Source organism: Meriones unguiculatus, chromosome 17 (genome assembly GCF_030254825.1).
Source record: "Meriones unguiculatus strain TT.TT164.6M chromosome 17, Bangor_MerUng_6.1, whole genome shotgun sequence".
NCBI lineage: Eukaryota > Metazoa > Chordata > Mammalia > Rodentia > Muridae > Meriones > Meriones unguiculatus.
The window spans coordinates 40,731,738-40,747,934 of NC_083364.1; the positions used below are offsets into that span (position 1 = coordinate 40,731,738).

General features: G+C 44.8%; 1 protein-coding gene across 2 annotated transcripts in view; it reads left to right on the forward strand.

Moving 5' to 3' along the window:
* Hgd (homogentisate 1,2-dioxygenase) overlaps window positions 1-15,966 on the forward strand; it is a 48,136-nt gene extending 32,170 nt beyond the window's left edge. For both annotated transcript variants that reach the window (XM_060370369.1, XM_060370368.1), the window contains 8 exons: window positions 3-37; window positions 822-901; window positions 1,351-1,450; window positions 4,115-4,239; window positions 6,099-6,203; window positions 8,484-8,610; window positions 12,687-12,868; window positions 15,622-15,966. In XM_060370369.1, coding sequence (XP_060226352.1) covers window positions 3-37; window positions 822-901; window positions 1,351-1,450; window positions 4,115-4,239; window positions 6,099-6,203; window positions 8,484-8,610; window positions 12,687-12,868; window positions 15,622-15,771 — 904 coding nt within the window. In that variant the 3' untranslated portion in view covers window positions 15,772-15,966. The remainder of the gene's footprint in view (window positions 1-2; window positions 38-821; window positions 902-1,350; window positions 1,451-4,114; window positions 4,240-6,098; window positions 6,204-8,483; window positions 8,611-12,686; window positions 12,869-15,621) is intronic.
* The last annotated feature ends 231 nt before the right edge of the window (window positions 15,967-16,197 follow it).

Sequence of the window (16,197 nt, forward strand, 5' to 3'; positions counted from 1 at the left end):
AGATGTTTTTACAATTCAGATGGGGACTTCCTGATTGGTGAGTTCCTGATTGGTGAGATTGACTGATCACCCCTAGTCCCGAGTTATATTCCGTTTTTTGTTTTGTTTTGTTTTGTTTTATTTGCATTTTATTTGCCTGCAGTCTCCCATCTGTTTTATTTAATGAAGTACCGTCTACAAGAGTGAGATCCAGATACCACTGGTGGTCTGGAAAAAGTATGTTCTGAGCTTTCTGCCTCTGGCTGTCTCGGCTGGCCTCTCTCGTGTGGGAGATCTGGCCGCCGATAAGAAATGAAGTTACTAACTTGTGACCAACTTATTAGGAAAATTCTATTTGTTTTTAAACTCACCCAAGGAAAGCCCATTTGTCATCAATGATCACAACCCAGGCACGAATTTTATGAGATCATTTAGAATATAAGGCCCGGGAGAGATTATTCTGGCCTTCCCAGGCCATTTGGTGGTGTTGGTATCAGTATGTGTAGTCAGCAGACATGCAAATGCCAGAGCTCCCACCGAAATGTCAGAAAAGACTGATTTTTTTCTGTGGGATTTCTATGATCCTTTTGGGTCAATTCACATAAGTGTATGTATACAAGCTCTCCTAAAAGGGAAGAGGGGGAGAAAATTGAGATTTGGAAGAATTTTCAAAATCTTCTAGGCGGTACAATAGCTGACTGATATTGTCAGAATATAATATACCCCCAAAGACACATTGAAGGTCCCCTCATTTGCAAGGACAATCAAATGCAGCCCCGGAAGTCTTGGGTTCTCTCTTGAACAGGTTGAACACTGCACTTTTTTTTTTTTTTTTTTGCCAGTTCCACAGAAAGGGAAGCTTCTCATTTACACAGAATTTGGCAAGATGCTCGTGCAACCCAATGAGATCTGCGTCCTTCAGGTTGGTAATGAGCCCCCTCGCCCCTCTCCCTCTCCCTAATTTGGGAGCAATCAGATGTTTCAGCTGCTGCTATTTCTAACACTAAAATGTCTCTGTCATGTCTGGGCAATGGGGAGGAGTCAGCGTTACCCAGAAGGCTCGGTGCCTGCTTTGTCTAATATAGCACACACCCAGCAAGGGGTGTTTATTACTTCCTTGCCTATAGCCTGCTTAAGGCTATGTCAGACACAGGAGATGGTGAAGGTATTCACAAAAACAGCCAAGGGGGGCCTGCCGTTCTCTCTGGGTCCAGCGAGACATTAATTATGGGCATGATTAGGAATTAGATCTTTCTTTGGAACCCATCTTTAATCTGCTCGCCCGGAACAACACAGCTGGAAACGCTTTACTTCTGCCTATAATGGCAAGTGTGCGATTTATGAGGGCACGTGTGTGTCTCTGTCCTCCAGAGGGGAATGCGATTCAGCATCGATGTCTTCGAGGAGACCCGGGGCTACCTCCTGGAGGTCTATGGCGTCCACTTTGAGTTACCTGACCTGGGACCAATCGGTAAACCTTTACTCGCCTGAGACGCATCTTCCATCTCTTCTTCACTCTCACACTTGAACGTTGACTTTCCTCTCCAGACAGCTTCCTTAGACCCAGTGGCTCCCTATAAAAATACATGAATAACAGAAAATGGCCCAAATCAATCTATTAGTGTCTCTGACATAACATGACCGAAAAAATGATGATAAAGGAATTTAATGGGTTTCTGGTTAGATGTAGAAATTACAAGGGATGCAGAAGGAGATCACAAAAATAGTGTTGTCAAAGATGAGACGTGAGACTTGATTAAATTCTTTTTTTCTTTTAAGTCAAGGTCTTTTTACAGTCAAGGTTGACCTTGAACTCTCTATGTAGATGAGATTGACCCCAAGTTTGTAAGCCGACTGCCTCAACTTCCTGGGTGTTGAAATTATAGGTATTCGCCACAATGCCCAGTCCCACGCAATGCAGGGCGCTGGACCCAGGGCTTCAAGAATGCTAGGCAAGCACTTTATCAACGGAGCTACATTCCCGCAGCCCCGAGAGTCCATTAGTAGCTGATGGCAAGTGAAAGAGAAGTAAAGAGGACAGGGAACAGCTTAACGAAATGCATGCATGCAGATGAGAAATAAGCTTTGTGAATCATGTTTCCTTAAGTCGATGAGCCGTGTGTTTCCAGCCGTAAAAATGGCCTGGACTCTATTCCCATGAAAAGATGGACTGGACCAGGTGACCCATGACCTTTGAACATCACATTCCTTCTGAGTGACGTGTCACAAAAGCCACACACTGAACGGTAACAAGCGTCTTGCTCCATGCTATGAAGGAGACAGAGTAAAACTTCCAGACATGTTCTCCCAACCCATATCCTTCCAAGAGCTAAAGGCAGGAGATGCAGGAGGGAAGCAAAGGCCTTAGGAGCAAGTGTTCCCAGGCCTCTCTTGGAGAGAGAGCCGGAGGAATTGGCCCCCAGTTTCATCTTGGGCCAGTTCTTTCCTTCCTGTCAACAGCTTTTCAGAGCAACAAGGACAGGCCAGCATGTGCCTTCTGGTCACTCCCCTGGGGATCCAAATATTCAGAGGAAGGTGGGAGGCAGCAGAGAGGCAGCTGGAGCCATGGTGGGCCGTCTGTCATCTGTTCGCCACCCACTCTTCCCACTTTGGTTTAGCTTCCTGCTGCTCTGCAGGCTGCAGAGCCTCCAGGTTCCGTGGAGCGTGTACCCTCTGGAAAATATATATAATTTACTAACCAGCTGGGGGCTTTTTGTTTTGTTTCGGTATTTTTTTTTTTTTTTTTTTTGTAACCCCAGGAGCTGGAAATGATAAAACACTCCCCAGGCTTCTCCTCTCCAAGTTAAATTATGTTTTTGCACTTACGCTTTTTCATATTTTGTCTTTTGATTTATTTCCTTTCTCTGAAGGGAACACTCACTCCTGAACAAAGCTAAGCAGCCAGGTCCTTAATTTTTTCCTCCCTGAATGGCAGGCAGAGTTGTTTTTTTTTTTTTTTTAGGCTGGACAGCAGCGTAATAGTCCTGGCTTTTGAGCTCTGTCTAGCCGGCAGAGGCCTTCCTGGGACAATAGCTTATAACCTTTTAACATGAGATCAAGGTCTAAGGATGTATTGGAGAGTCCCCAGGGCTTCCTTGAACAGAGATCGGCAGCTCTCTAGATCTTCCCCTCTCTTCCTTTCCTTCTTTCTTACCTGCAGTACATGATTAGTGATGAGGTAATGCATATAAAAAGCACATGAACTGGGGTCTCACAGCTCAGGAGTTCAAGATCGCGCCCTTCCCAGAAACTCCCCCAGACCAAGACTTGTTGCAAAAGCAAGAGGTTTATTAACCATTGCACAATAGGGTCACCCCTGATGGTCAGCAAAGAGTGGCACCCGGAGACAAAGGCCTTTAGGTTTTTAAAAGAAAAATTGCGGGAAATTTGAAGTTGCAGTTTTGGCAATTTAGGATTGGATGAGGAAGCTATCAAGTAAGATAATTGGTTAGTCTTAGGTGCTCAAGCTTGGCCAGTCCTGCCAAGTGTGGATGCAGCTGCAATTTAAGGTAGCTCATCCTTGAAGATTAGGGGCTGCGGGCTCTTGGCTGGAGGTCAAAAGCTACTCAGAAGAAGTCTGGGTTCGTTGCTAAGAAATGCTATCTCAAAGACAAAGGTCTGGTCCATTTTTTTGCTGAGTGAAGGTCATTGCTTGCTTGCCTTTTTTTTTATATCTGTCCTCACAGATAGGGTCACATTCCTCCATTCTCTGGAAAGGCACTAAGAGGCTTTAGCTTAACCTGAACCTAAAACTCAAAGCTATAGGCTTTAGAAGACATACAGGTTACAAAGTTAGTCTAACCCTTTCAGAACCATAATCCCTCTACAACCCTAGGAAAGGACTCTGCTTATGAGGACTTTGGAAATATTCTTTTTCCAACCAAAACTCTTGGATCTTCCCACAAATCTACCAGACTGGGCTCCGGCAGATTCTGTGCTGCTTGGGATTGAACCTAGGTCTTCACGTATGCTGGGCAAGCACTTGGCCATAGCCCTGGCTGGGAATCCAGCAAGGATTTTGGCCAAGAAAGTAATCTGTGGAATGGCTCATGACAGGGAAGGTCTTCCCAGCTTGTGGGCACCTTTCCTTTGACTTCGGAAGTATCTAAATGGAGTTCCGGTTACTGTGTTCTAGGAGCAAATGGTCTGGCCAATCCTCGAGATTTCTTGATCCCTGTTGCCTGGTATGAAGATCGCCAAGTGCCAGGTGGCTACACTGTGATTAACAAATACCAGGGCAAGCTCTTTGCTTCCAAACAGGTACAGTAAGATTGTCAGTAGTCAGGGAGAGAATGTGCCAGTTATGAAGTACCAGTTGATAGCCAAGGTCAGCATCAGGTACATTGCATATAGCCTTTTGTCTTTATCACACCACTGAGGTACTACCCAGGTTGGCCTTGAACTTTCTTTGTAGCTGAGAGTAACCTTGAATTCCTGACCTTCCTGCCTCTACCTCCCAAGAAAGAGGATTACAGGTGTGCGTCATTATGGCAGGCTATTTCTATGCATTATTGGTTCCAGTAAGTGGCAGAGCCAGCGTTAAAACCCCCAACTGTTTGACTCGAGGGGTTGTGGACTTTCTACTTATCTAGCAATGGAAATTTGGCAATATATAGGTCTCTACAGATGACATGGAAAACATAACGTATAGACCACCTAACACGTTCTCAAAAAGGAAATGAGACACCACAAACATCAACCTAGACTGATGGTCTTCAGTGACCACATTGTTTCAAATACAAGTGACTGATTGTTGGTTCAAAGCAAAAAGAATTTAGTTAATTAGCTTCAGTTGTACCAGAGGCCCTGATAAACTCAAGACATGAGATCACAGGCAATAATAGAAAGTTAATTTTAAGACATGACAACAGCTGAGCATGGTGGCAGCAAGCCTGTAATCCCAGTACTCGGGGAGGAAGCTCTCTGTGAGTCTGAGGCCAGCCTGGTCAACGAAAGGAGTCCATGGCAGCCAAGGCTACACAGAGAAACCCTGTCTCAGAAAGAATAAATAAAATAAAAAAAAGACATGACAACATTCTGTCCTTTCTGTAAGACTGTCATATGGAAAAAGATAATATAATATATAATTTATGCTACAATACTATATGGGTTTTTTTGTTCATTTTTTTTTTTTTTTTGATACAAGGGCTCATGTAGCCCAGGTTGGCCTTGAACTTTCTTTGTAGCTGAGAGTAACCTTGAATTCCTGATCTTCTTGCCTCTACCTCCCAAGAAAGAGGATTACAGGTGTGCGTCATCATGGCAGGCTATTTCTATACATTGTTATTTAATATACTGTGTATCATCTTAGAACAGATTAATCATAGAAAGTGCACAAATAACTCTTCAGTTACTATTATTTGCTTTATCTTCTAATTTGTCTGATTTACTATCTATATTTGCCTCGCATGCATTGCTTTCCTTGAATAGCACCCAAAAACCATGCCAACCAGCAAAGGCAAACCAGTTTGAAACTTCCACTTAGGTCCTGGAGCAAATAGCAACATACCACCCTCATATTTTCTGGGTCAGGATTTTTGGAAAGTTGTTCAGGGACCATTGGTATGAGAAACCCTCAGAGGGGTTTGTTTAAAATGCTCAGTACTCTCACCTGGCAAAAGCGATAGCCTCTGGAGAGAATCAGAAGTAGGAATCTACATGAATTTTAAGTATGTCCCCCAGATTATTATTCTCCTGCAGACACTGTGTCTGTGAGAAGTCCCTTTAGTCTGCAAAACCCTGGACAAACAGCACAGCAAGTGCCTGCTGCACCAGGAAACAGAGGGCAGCCCAAATCATTTGAGGATTGCTGGCACCTACAGATTCCCACGGTTATGTTAAAAATTGAAAAGGCGCCGCTTGCTGAGTGTGCTGGGCTTTTGCTGCTCATGTGGTAGAGGCCTCCAAACTGGGAAAGAGGGTTAGTGATGAAGCAAAGACCTAGGGGAGGGTCCGTGAAGCAACCGCAGAATGATTATGAGCTATCATTCTTGCCAAAGGATGACAGTTAAATTTAGAACAATGTCAAGTAACAAGGGTTATGTCGGTGAGCACTGTTTAGACCATGGCTACAAAAACGTTGCATTCTAAGAGCGTGCTCTCCTGGTTTTTGTGATTAGGATGTCTCCCCATTCAATGTCGTGGCCTGGCATGGAAACTACACCCCCTACAAATACAACCTAGAGAACTTCATGGTCATCAACGCAGTGGCCTTTGACCATGCGGTAAGTGTGGACCATGCAGGGACCCTGGGCATGGGACAACCCTTAAATGGGAGAAATCCACAGTATCCCCGTGGCGCTCACAGATCTCAGGTTTTCAAGGTCATCCTTGCGACGCCTCAACAAGGTCATTTGTCCTTTGGGGAAGGAATATGCTATGTGGCAAATGAGGAAGCGAAGAAATTCCCAACCTAATTTACTTTTCCTCAGAGTAATCACAACTCTAATGGCTGGGAAAGGAAAAATGTGCTAATGATAATAATGAAGTCAGGAGGAAAGGTCGTTTCTAGGTCTGGAGGTCTGGCCGCGCCTTGCACACTGGGGCATATACTCTGTTTGCTCTGGCTTTCTACCTGCTCACCAGCCTGGGCTTGTGGCTGCAGTGAAGAGCAAGGCAGCCCTCTTCTAAAGTTACTCAGAGGTTGAATGCTTGAGTTTAAAAAAAAAAAAAAGCCTAATGTTTGAACCTGGTCATATTTTTCAGTCAATTAGGGGGCCACAGATAGGTCCCTGGTCTCTGGTACAGGCTCCCAAGAGCCTGCATGCTTGATAAAGTGCTAGTTCTGAGACCCTGAGGGTAAGCTCATTTTGCAGTATACTTCATAATAGATTAACTTAACCCACAAGCTTAGGGATAATTGGGGCAGAAGCCAGAGAATCAGGGATAGAAGGATTACTCTGAGCCAATTCAGCTTATCTCTGGGGGACAAAACTACCTTTCTGAACAACAGCGAATCTTAATAAAACCAAAGGGGAAAAGAAAATCAAGATTCCAAGCCCAGAGCATCACGAAGAAGCATCCTGAGACCCTGGTAAAGCTCTGTTTGAGCCTTCCCACCTTTTCTTTTCTTTTAATAGTTTCAGACCGTTCCCAAGACAGATGAAAAAAACACAAAAACAAAAACAAAACTGTTAACTCTCCCAGCAAGAAGGGTTGGGTTGACTTGTTTGGTTTTGGCTTTGTGTTTTGTCTTGTTTTATGTTGTTTTTTTTTTTTTTTTTTTTTTTTTTTCATTTGACTTTACAGAGGTCTGGCCTTCTCTATACTGCTTTGGTAGTCATCCCCCACCCCCTCCCCCAAATTCAGATCTGATCATCCCACCACCGCATTAGAAAACCTTTGTGGGCTTCCCATGGTTTAGGATTAGGTCTGAGCCCTGAAGCGTGGGATTTGATGCTCTCCCCCATCTGGCCCTGGGCTCCCATCTCCAGTTCACATCCTGCCCCCCCTTCTCCTCTATACACTGCGGGCTTTCACCTTCCCCCTGCTTCACAAACCCTCTGTGCATCTCCACAGCCTTTCTATCCTCCCTCCCTTCTCCTTTTCTCTTCTACCCTTCCCCCCTCTTCCTCTCCTTTATTCACTTTTAAAGATTTAACTCAGGCCACAGGTCTTTGAAGCTGTCCCTGATCCTGTCAGAGGAGGTGAGAACGGGTGGCAGCAGGGAGAGCCGTTGCTGCAAGCAGAACAGCACTATATAAACGGATGAAACTGTCAAGAAACAAACTCAACAGAGTTATTTCGAAAAAAGAAGTAGCTACTTTCTCCTCCCCCCCCCCCCCCATTAAAGCTAAAGGAGTAGAGAATAGATTCCCAATCTTTGACTATCCAGATGTCAGCACCGAGTCTCAAAGTGAGCATTGGTATCAATTAAATTGAATCTTGGGTTTGTTGGGTTTTTTCATCTAGGAGTCTAAAGTTCTTGAGAAATCATAATCTTGTCCTTCAACATATCCCTCTCCGCACCGCCAATACAGTCCACAGCGTAAATGCAGGACCGGAAATCTTGAGAGTCAAACAAGAGTCAGACTTTTTCAGCAGCTGTCAGCTGTTTCCTGCCTGTGGACACCACCCTGACGCTCTGCCTCCCAGGAAGCAAACCTACCTCTACCCTAGGATGTGGATACTGTTTTGTTTGTTTCCCAGCATTCTCTGAGCAGCAGACAAGCTCCCTGCCACTCAGCCTGGGAGAACAAGCAGGCAGTCTGGCTCTCAGAGTCGTAGGGCGATAGGGCACCCCTAATATAGACTTCTGCAGGTTTAGAGATGCGGCTGCCAATCTTCTTATCAAGTGGGAATGTATTTTGCTTCAGTTACAATGAGGGGACAGTCACATGAGTGACTGCACCAAATATCTAAGAGCCCAAGTATCTAAGCCTGACCTGGGTCACTTCATCAGAAACTGTCACTGGAGAACACCCTCCTGTGCAGGTGACATGCTGCTCCTGTTGGGTCACCTCCCATGCCGGCTTACATTCAGTCTCTCCTCGTTGTATCCGCAGGACCCCTCTATTTTCACAGTGCTGACTGCCAAGTCCATGCGACCCGGAGTGGCCATTGCTGACTTTGTCATCTTCCCACCTCGCTGGGGGGTTGCAGATAAGACCTTCAGACCACCTTATTACCACAGTGAGTCCCTCTTTCCCCAGAACAAAAAGCAGGGAGGCACTGGGGACAAGGGCCAGGCTGTTCTTGGACCCCCCTACCCTGCCTTGAGTTTAGAGTCCTGCCTCCCAGTGGCTATTGGGCTTGAAGAGTCTGCAGCAACTGAACTGGCTCCTGTTCCCCTGAGCCTAAAGAGAGACAGGCAGGGTGGTGGGGTGTGAAGGGAGAAAGTACATTTCAGATCTTTTTTAAGGGTAGCACGTTGTGGTGATTTTGAATTTGTTTGGAGAAACAACTTAAATCTGGTTCAAGACCAAGTAAAATGTTCCTTCTTTAATTATGTTGGCAAAACAAGGCAGATAACAATCTAAACTGAGAGACAGTGTGGATTATTCTAGAAGAGGGAGGTTTTATTAATTAAATTTATTCTTTGACAATTCCGCACACACACACATACATAAATAGTGCGTTCTGATTGTCCTCACCCACCCTTTCTCATCATCACCCATCCCCTTTGCGTCCACCCTCGTCTCTATTGATCTCTTTCCCACACTCCTTTCTTTTTATTTAGTTTGTGTTCGTCTGAGTTTGACCAAGACCTTCTCTATGGCCTTGTGATTGAAACCATTCATTGGAGTGTGGCGGGTAAACCAGTTGGTACAGAACTGAAGACAATGGCTGCCTATCACAGAGTTGGCTCATTTCCTTGTAATCCATATCAGTGACCTATAGTTCAACAGGAAGGGGAGAGTTCTGGCTAGCCCCTCTCCCACCCATGACTGACCATTGAGAGAGCCTCCTATGCAGTTCCTGTACAAGAAACCAAAGCCACTATGAGTTCGTAACTATGTTGGCTGTGTACATGGGATGGTGTTTGCTGCCTTTCTTCCTATCTTCCAGCTTTTATGTTATTTCATTTTGTCTTTCCACAACATTCCCTGAGCTTTAGAGGGGACAGTATAAATATATAACTTGTTTAGGGCTGAACTCTCATTTGTCACATATTCTCAGCATCTTGGGCAGCCATGATTCACCAGTGTCCACTGTAAAGAGAAGCTTCTTTGAGTAAGGTTGAGAGTACCTTCTGTCTAAGAAATGAGCATGGACATTTAGAAGGAAGCTTAACATGTCCATGTGGCTAAACATCAGTAATAGTTTGCCTTACTGAGTCTATAACCTCCGAAGCCTTGGGGTTTGACCAGATTTTCAAAACCAAGCATAAGGTCCCTTCAATGGCACAGGCCTCAGATCTAGAGAGCAGGTGGTTACCCTATGACTGTCATGCCACTACTGCACACATAGGCACATTGTGCTGACAGGTTAATGTTGTAGAGTTGGTAGAATTGGTGGAATTCATTGGTGGGTAAGACCATTCCATAGCTTTTCTCCCCCAGCCACCGGCACAGCACAGAAGGCGATTCCGACAAATCCACTTTCATTTTATTTGTATCAGTATGACTAATGACTAATGATTGTTTGCTAGTTTCTAAGGCCCTAATGTAAGTTTTTAAAAAAGTATTAACTTATTTGGGTCTGAGAACAGCAGCAAGAGATAGCTAATACCAATTATCTCCCTTTCTGTTTTCCAGAAGATGAGAGTGGCACAGGGGAATAAGAAATTCTCAAGGTCTCACAGTTAGTTAAGTGGCAGGGTCAGGATTTAATTGCAGATTGTCTGATGCCAAAGCAGACACATGTGACTGCTAATTGATGCAGCTAGTGCTGTGGCCTGTACATAATACACATCTAGAAATATTTATTCAGTCAGTGAACACATTACCAACGATGAATAAGGTGCACTGCAGCTGCATTTAATGAGGTTGACATTTTTAATTGTGCACATTAAACAAGGCCAAGGTACAATTCGGCTTCCAGGAAATTCTTACAGTTTTTTTGCACATAGAATTCTGGAAAGACTCTAACATGCATTTCCAGCTGGAACATTTTTAGAAAACAAATGATTTTCCATAGTTAACCACAGAACCTTCTGTTTATATGAGGCTCCTCTCTGTAACAGTTCCCAGGTACCAGAGCTTAATGATGTACGGCTGGACTGAATGGGCAATCTAGGCATCTGTGGGGGTGGGGATGTAAGGCTGCCAGGATGAAAGAGGGCCACTTCACAGTCAGGTGACAGCCAGTGTGCCCTTGGAGGTCGCCATCAAGAGTGCCTTTTCTCTTTTAAGTTTGTTCTCAAGCTTCGTTGGCTTTAAAGTACAAACTCAGAGCCTGCACTTTGAACTTGGAAGCCAGAGGTTTCTGACCCAGAAGGTCTCCAGACTATGTTGAGAAGAGTGGTGGAGGATTTGTCTCCACTAGGGAGAGGGACAACAGCCGCATGGCTGTGCTCTGGCTCCCAAACCACTCCTTACCTCTGTTTGTACTGCAGACTGCCTGAAACAGTGGGCCTTGGGAAATGCCTCCTATGAAGTTTTTAATGACTTGTCCCCAAATAACATCCCATAAAGAAATCATATCCTGAGCTGATTTACAAAAAAACAAAAAACCCACAGAACCCCAGGTTAGGAATTAGTTTTATTGGAGATATAAAAATATTGCTTCAGCAATACTCAAAATCTTTGTTACTTTGATGTGACTTTAGGGGAACTGGGGAGTGATTCCTGTAGAAATATTGCCTCCAGTCATTTTAATGCACCTTAGTCAATAAGATCCAGGTTTAATCAGAAAGGCAAGGCCTACCCTCCCACTGTCCTTTGAAATACCGAAAGTGATGCAGAATACCTTCCCCAAACTCGTTGCCAACTAAATTCACATTCAGATCAAAACCAAATCCCATCCTGCTTTCTTCTTAAAATTAAGCCGTGAAGGTGACCCTGGCGACACGTGCTTCAGGAAGAATCGTGACTGTAGACTGAAGCTATGTGCAGAACTGTTCTTGAAATACAGATTCTTAGGGCTTCCATTTACGCCTTTTCCTTTATCTGCTTTGTGAGAGGTGTGAGGGGCTGTGATCTGAGCCTCACTTTCTCCCCAGGGTTACGGCATGTTCACTTTGGAAGGCCTGGAGCAGGGTGCTGTGCTGGGGACGGGAAGGGGTGGCTGTTCAGTTGATTGCAGAAATAGTAGAGAGCCTACTCATATTCCACAGGGGAGGAAAAAGGGCACGGCACTGGCCGGTCAACTGTTTGCCTTTGCAAGGGCTATGGCTGCATCGTCACATGCTCTGCGCGCTCCATCTTTCCACAGGACCGACGATAAGCAGCTTTAAGCAGCCTGCTTCCTCTGTAGGCTACAGTAATTAGAACAATGTCTAATTACATATTTTGAATAAGGGTGGATAGGTGCATGGGTGGGAAAATGAGTGGGAGGGAGACAGACAGATGAATGGATAGACGCAGTTGGAAAGGTACTTGAATTTACCCCGGTGTCAGATCCCTTTAATTCTTGCTCACAAGGTATTTCTATGTTGATAAAGAGCTTTATTTTAACAGAAAGAAAAAAAAATACCAAAAGAGTGAGGGCATGGTGGGCTTTGTCAAATGCGATGTGACTCTTGAAGGCTATGTAAAAATGTCTATTTAATATAAAAAAATAAGAAAAACTGAGAAACATACAATAACTTGATAGGTTGCTCTGCAGAGCACTTCCTTTCATTTAAGGCGGGCAGGCAGAGCCCAGTGAGTAACCCAGTGTGGAAAAGTCTTCTGTATGAAGTAGAACTAAGGACTATTTCCAATGTTCAGATTTAGGGTTCCAGGAGAACAGGGGATAGGATTCTGCCATGTTCAGGTTCAGTTATCTGTTATGGTAAAGAATATTTATGGTATTTTATAGAGACCTATCATCTGTCTCACAGACCATCACTTGACAATGGACAGTAAGTCTGGACTTTGTCCTGTATCATTACCTTTACACACACACACACACACACACATACATGCACATAGACACACACATACCACCTCACTTTCTATACTGGGAATCAAGATTGTGATGAAACCATGGGGTTTAGGGAATTATCTGATAATTTTGAAATACAAGACCCGAAAGCCTAGAAGAAATACCGTCTGGAAGGTCTTGATAGTTTTTTACAGGTCTTGCCTTGGATAATAACAATAACACTGCTTCAACCTTCCCAGGAAACTGCATGAGTGAATTCATGGGACTCATCCGAGGTCACTATGAGGCAAAGCAAGGTGGATTCTTGCCAGGGGGAGGCAGCCTGCACAGTGCCATGACCCCTCACGGCCCTGACGTGGAATGCTTTGAGAAGGCCAGCAAGGCCAAACTGGCACCTGAGAGGATTGCTGACGGCACCATGGTGAGCAAGTTAATACTTCAGGGCTCTGGGCTCCACAAACTTCTGTAGAAAAAAGGCAGCTATGTTTTTTGTTTTGTTTTGTTTTTTGTTTTTTTATCTCTCCAGCATCACAGTGGTAGAGCGGGGTGGGGGGGAGTCTTGTGTCTACGTGTGTACGTTATAAGTGTGAATGAACACTTACAGCCTTGTGCATACACCACACTTCGGGCGTGACAGTGTAGAAAGGGTTTGAACCGGGAGTCAGACCGGTTCCAGTGCTAACCCGGTTCCTATGCAGGCCCTCCATGCTTTATTTCCCCATCTGTAGAATGGGTATACTATCCAACTCAAAGGACATCTGTGAGTTATAACACCTTATGGCGCACTGAATAACTTCAAATGCAAGGGAACATTATTGGTGTGCTTTGAAGGGTCTCACTGTATCTAAACGCAGCCCTGTTTGGGGGGAAGTCATCCTGAGGACCACAGGAGCAGAGGAGGCGGGATGTCACCTTCCTCCAGTTCCTAAAGCCAAGGAGGGTCAAGCAGCTTTTGCGTAGTTGGGGGCTTGTGAGTAACTACTGTCAGTTGCTTTTTAATTTTTTTTTTTCTTTGTTCTCCTCTGGCATGGGATGAGGCTGATGGGATTTAGACTCTGTTTTGTATTCTTCTTGTGTCAGGCTGTAAACACTGGGGTGGAACGCGATTGCAGTTGGCTGCGGTACTTGATTATTTTATTTTATTTATTTATTTATTTATTTTGCATTCTTCGAAAACTAGACTCAATGGGCCTCAAGAAATAATTTTATGCTAAACCACAGTGCAAACTTGCTCCGCATTTTAAAACAGACGGCTTCACGGCTACAGAGTTTAAGACCCGTAATGCAGACCTGCTTGACTCAAAGCCCAACTTGTCAACTCCCTAGCATTAGCTGTCCACATGGCCTGCGGGGTTTTGCTGGTTTTGGTCTCAAGTCCAAAGCCAGAGCTGCTTTTGTGGAGGAAAGGACACGGAGTCGCCTTCGCTTTGTCACCCATTTCTAGGCCCTCCTGGGAGTATCTACAGGAATCTACTGCCCTTGATTGATACACCCCACAGCTGTTCATCAATAACCCTTGGGTCTCCAGATGGGGTTTGGGAAGCCACGCTTCCATGCAGCAATAGGGAGGCATAGGGCTGGTTTTACACTCAGTAAGAATTTGAGTAATGTCCAAGACCTGGATTGCAGGTGAGATCAAGCTGTCCTGGGAAAGGGATTAGGATGATAGGGAACTGCGTACCTGGGGTCCCCAGAGTATCTGGGGGACACCCTCCACAGGCATGTGCGTGTACACATACATACTCAGACGTACACACATATTTGTAAATAGAAACTTTACCTATACCGAACATTGTGTCTCCTTTACCATTCCCCATCACATAGCTTAGACACAGATCAGTCTGTTCTATCCTTATTCCAGCGAGGTGGTTAACATCATGTGACCCTTCACAGCTCAGCCTGACAGCAAAGCAGCCAGCAGAAGACAACCATGATAATGGCTGTAGCATTTGCTCTCTATATATAGAAAAATTAACAACTGATGGGAAGCTGAAATGTTGGAGATATGCAGATATTTTTCAGCTTTCTGCTCTGCCAGAAACATCCAGAACACAGTGGGGCGCGCTGCCTCAGCCCCTTTACAGACCATTTCCTCTCCCTTCTGCCCTTTCCTTTCTCTGAGCTGAACTCTTGGTCAGGCTCCGAAAGACATGAGCTAAGACCTCATGTCTGCCATCACTCTACCTTAGACAAGCTACCTCCCAGCTCTGAGTTTTGTTTCTTCCTTTGTGAAAAGCGAGTATGTCACACATGAGGATCTCTAACAGGCTCAAGCATGGCTGACACAGCACCCAGAGGTTTTACCTCTTCCCTTTCTCCTCCTTGCTGAATTCCTAGCTATATTCCTAAAGCTGGCCACGAAGGTCTATTTCCTTATTTGGCCACTTCCTCCTCCTGAGGCTGACCATCAAGGTCCAGTTACCAAAGTATTGAAGCCCAGCTATCAAAAGCTCCCTTTTGACTCACCTCATTAACATGCCCAATAAAAATTAACCAATTCATCCTAACACGGGATTTCCCCATTTTCTTTTACAAACTGCCATTTGTCTATGGACCATATCTCCTCTCTCCAGAGGCTTTGTCCCTCTGGGGCAAATATCCCTTCCCCTTCACCCTTGTTCCTTTTCCCATTTCCTCTTGTCTTCTGTCATTGTTTCTTATTCTCTGCCCTTTGTCCCTCTGAGGCAAATGAATCTCCTTTGCACTGAGAACTTGGTCCTGGTGTGTCCTGTGTTGAATCTGATGCTTTCAACACATGCAAGGACATCACTACAATTGATGGTTCCAAAAAGAAGATCCCAGGATCCTTTCACATCTGTCCTCGGAAATAATATTGCCTCCATAAAGCTGTGGGCAATGCTAGTTTTACTTGACCAGTCCCATCCCTCCATAAAGCTGTGGACAATGCTAGTTCTGCCTCCTCAGTTCCATCCCACAGAATGAAACTCAAGGACCTAAGTAGATAGAAGCCTTGCAGACAGCTTCATCTGTTTATACACGGCAAGACCAGATCCAGAACCCAGAGCTTGGGTTTTCCTCTCTTCATCTTGGCAGTACATATAACCATAATTAAGTCCAATGTTTGTTTACCCAAAGCTGCTCTGTGCATCTAATTCAACATGCTTGATTGTCACCTTACCTCTCTTTTCTCATCTCCATCTTATTGCCCTATAGGCATTTATGTTTGAATCCTCCTTAAGTTTGGCCGTCACCAAATGGGGACTCAAGACCTGTAGCTGTTTGGATGAGAACTACTACAAGTGCTGGGAGCCCCTCAAGAGCCACTTTACCCCCAATTCCAGGAACCCAACAGAACCTAAGTGAGACCGAAGCCTGCCACGATAATTGAGAATAGATTTGCATGGTTTCCTTGAGAGCCTTAAACTCTCTGGTGGTATGGGGATAGTGATTGAAATGAGAGCTTACTGTTCATAGTCAAGCAACTCAGAATGTTTGTAGAAATGCATTCAGAAATGTCTGGGGCTTTCTATTGACTCAATAAATATGTGTTCTGTGGAAGCTGCAGGTCGTTTTCAGGTCTTGGTGTCCAGAACTGGTGGGCCAGGTAAGCCCATGGCTGAGGGTGTAGGGGTGGAGGCACTTCTCATGTGCTTGGGCTGGTAGCTTTACTTTAAGAGCACAACTCCAGGAGGTATCTGTCAGAGACTATGGAGCAGGAAGAGTCCATTAGAACTATGAGCTGAAGCAGAATCCAGAGCCAACCCTAAGGCTCAATCCAGGCATGGGGAA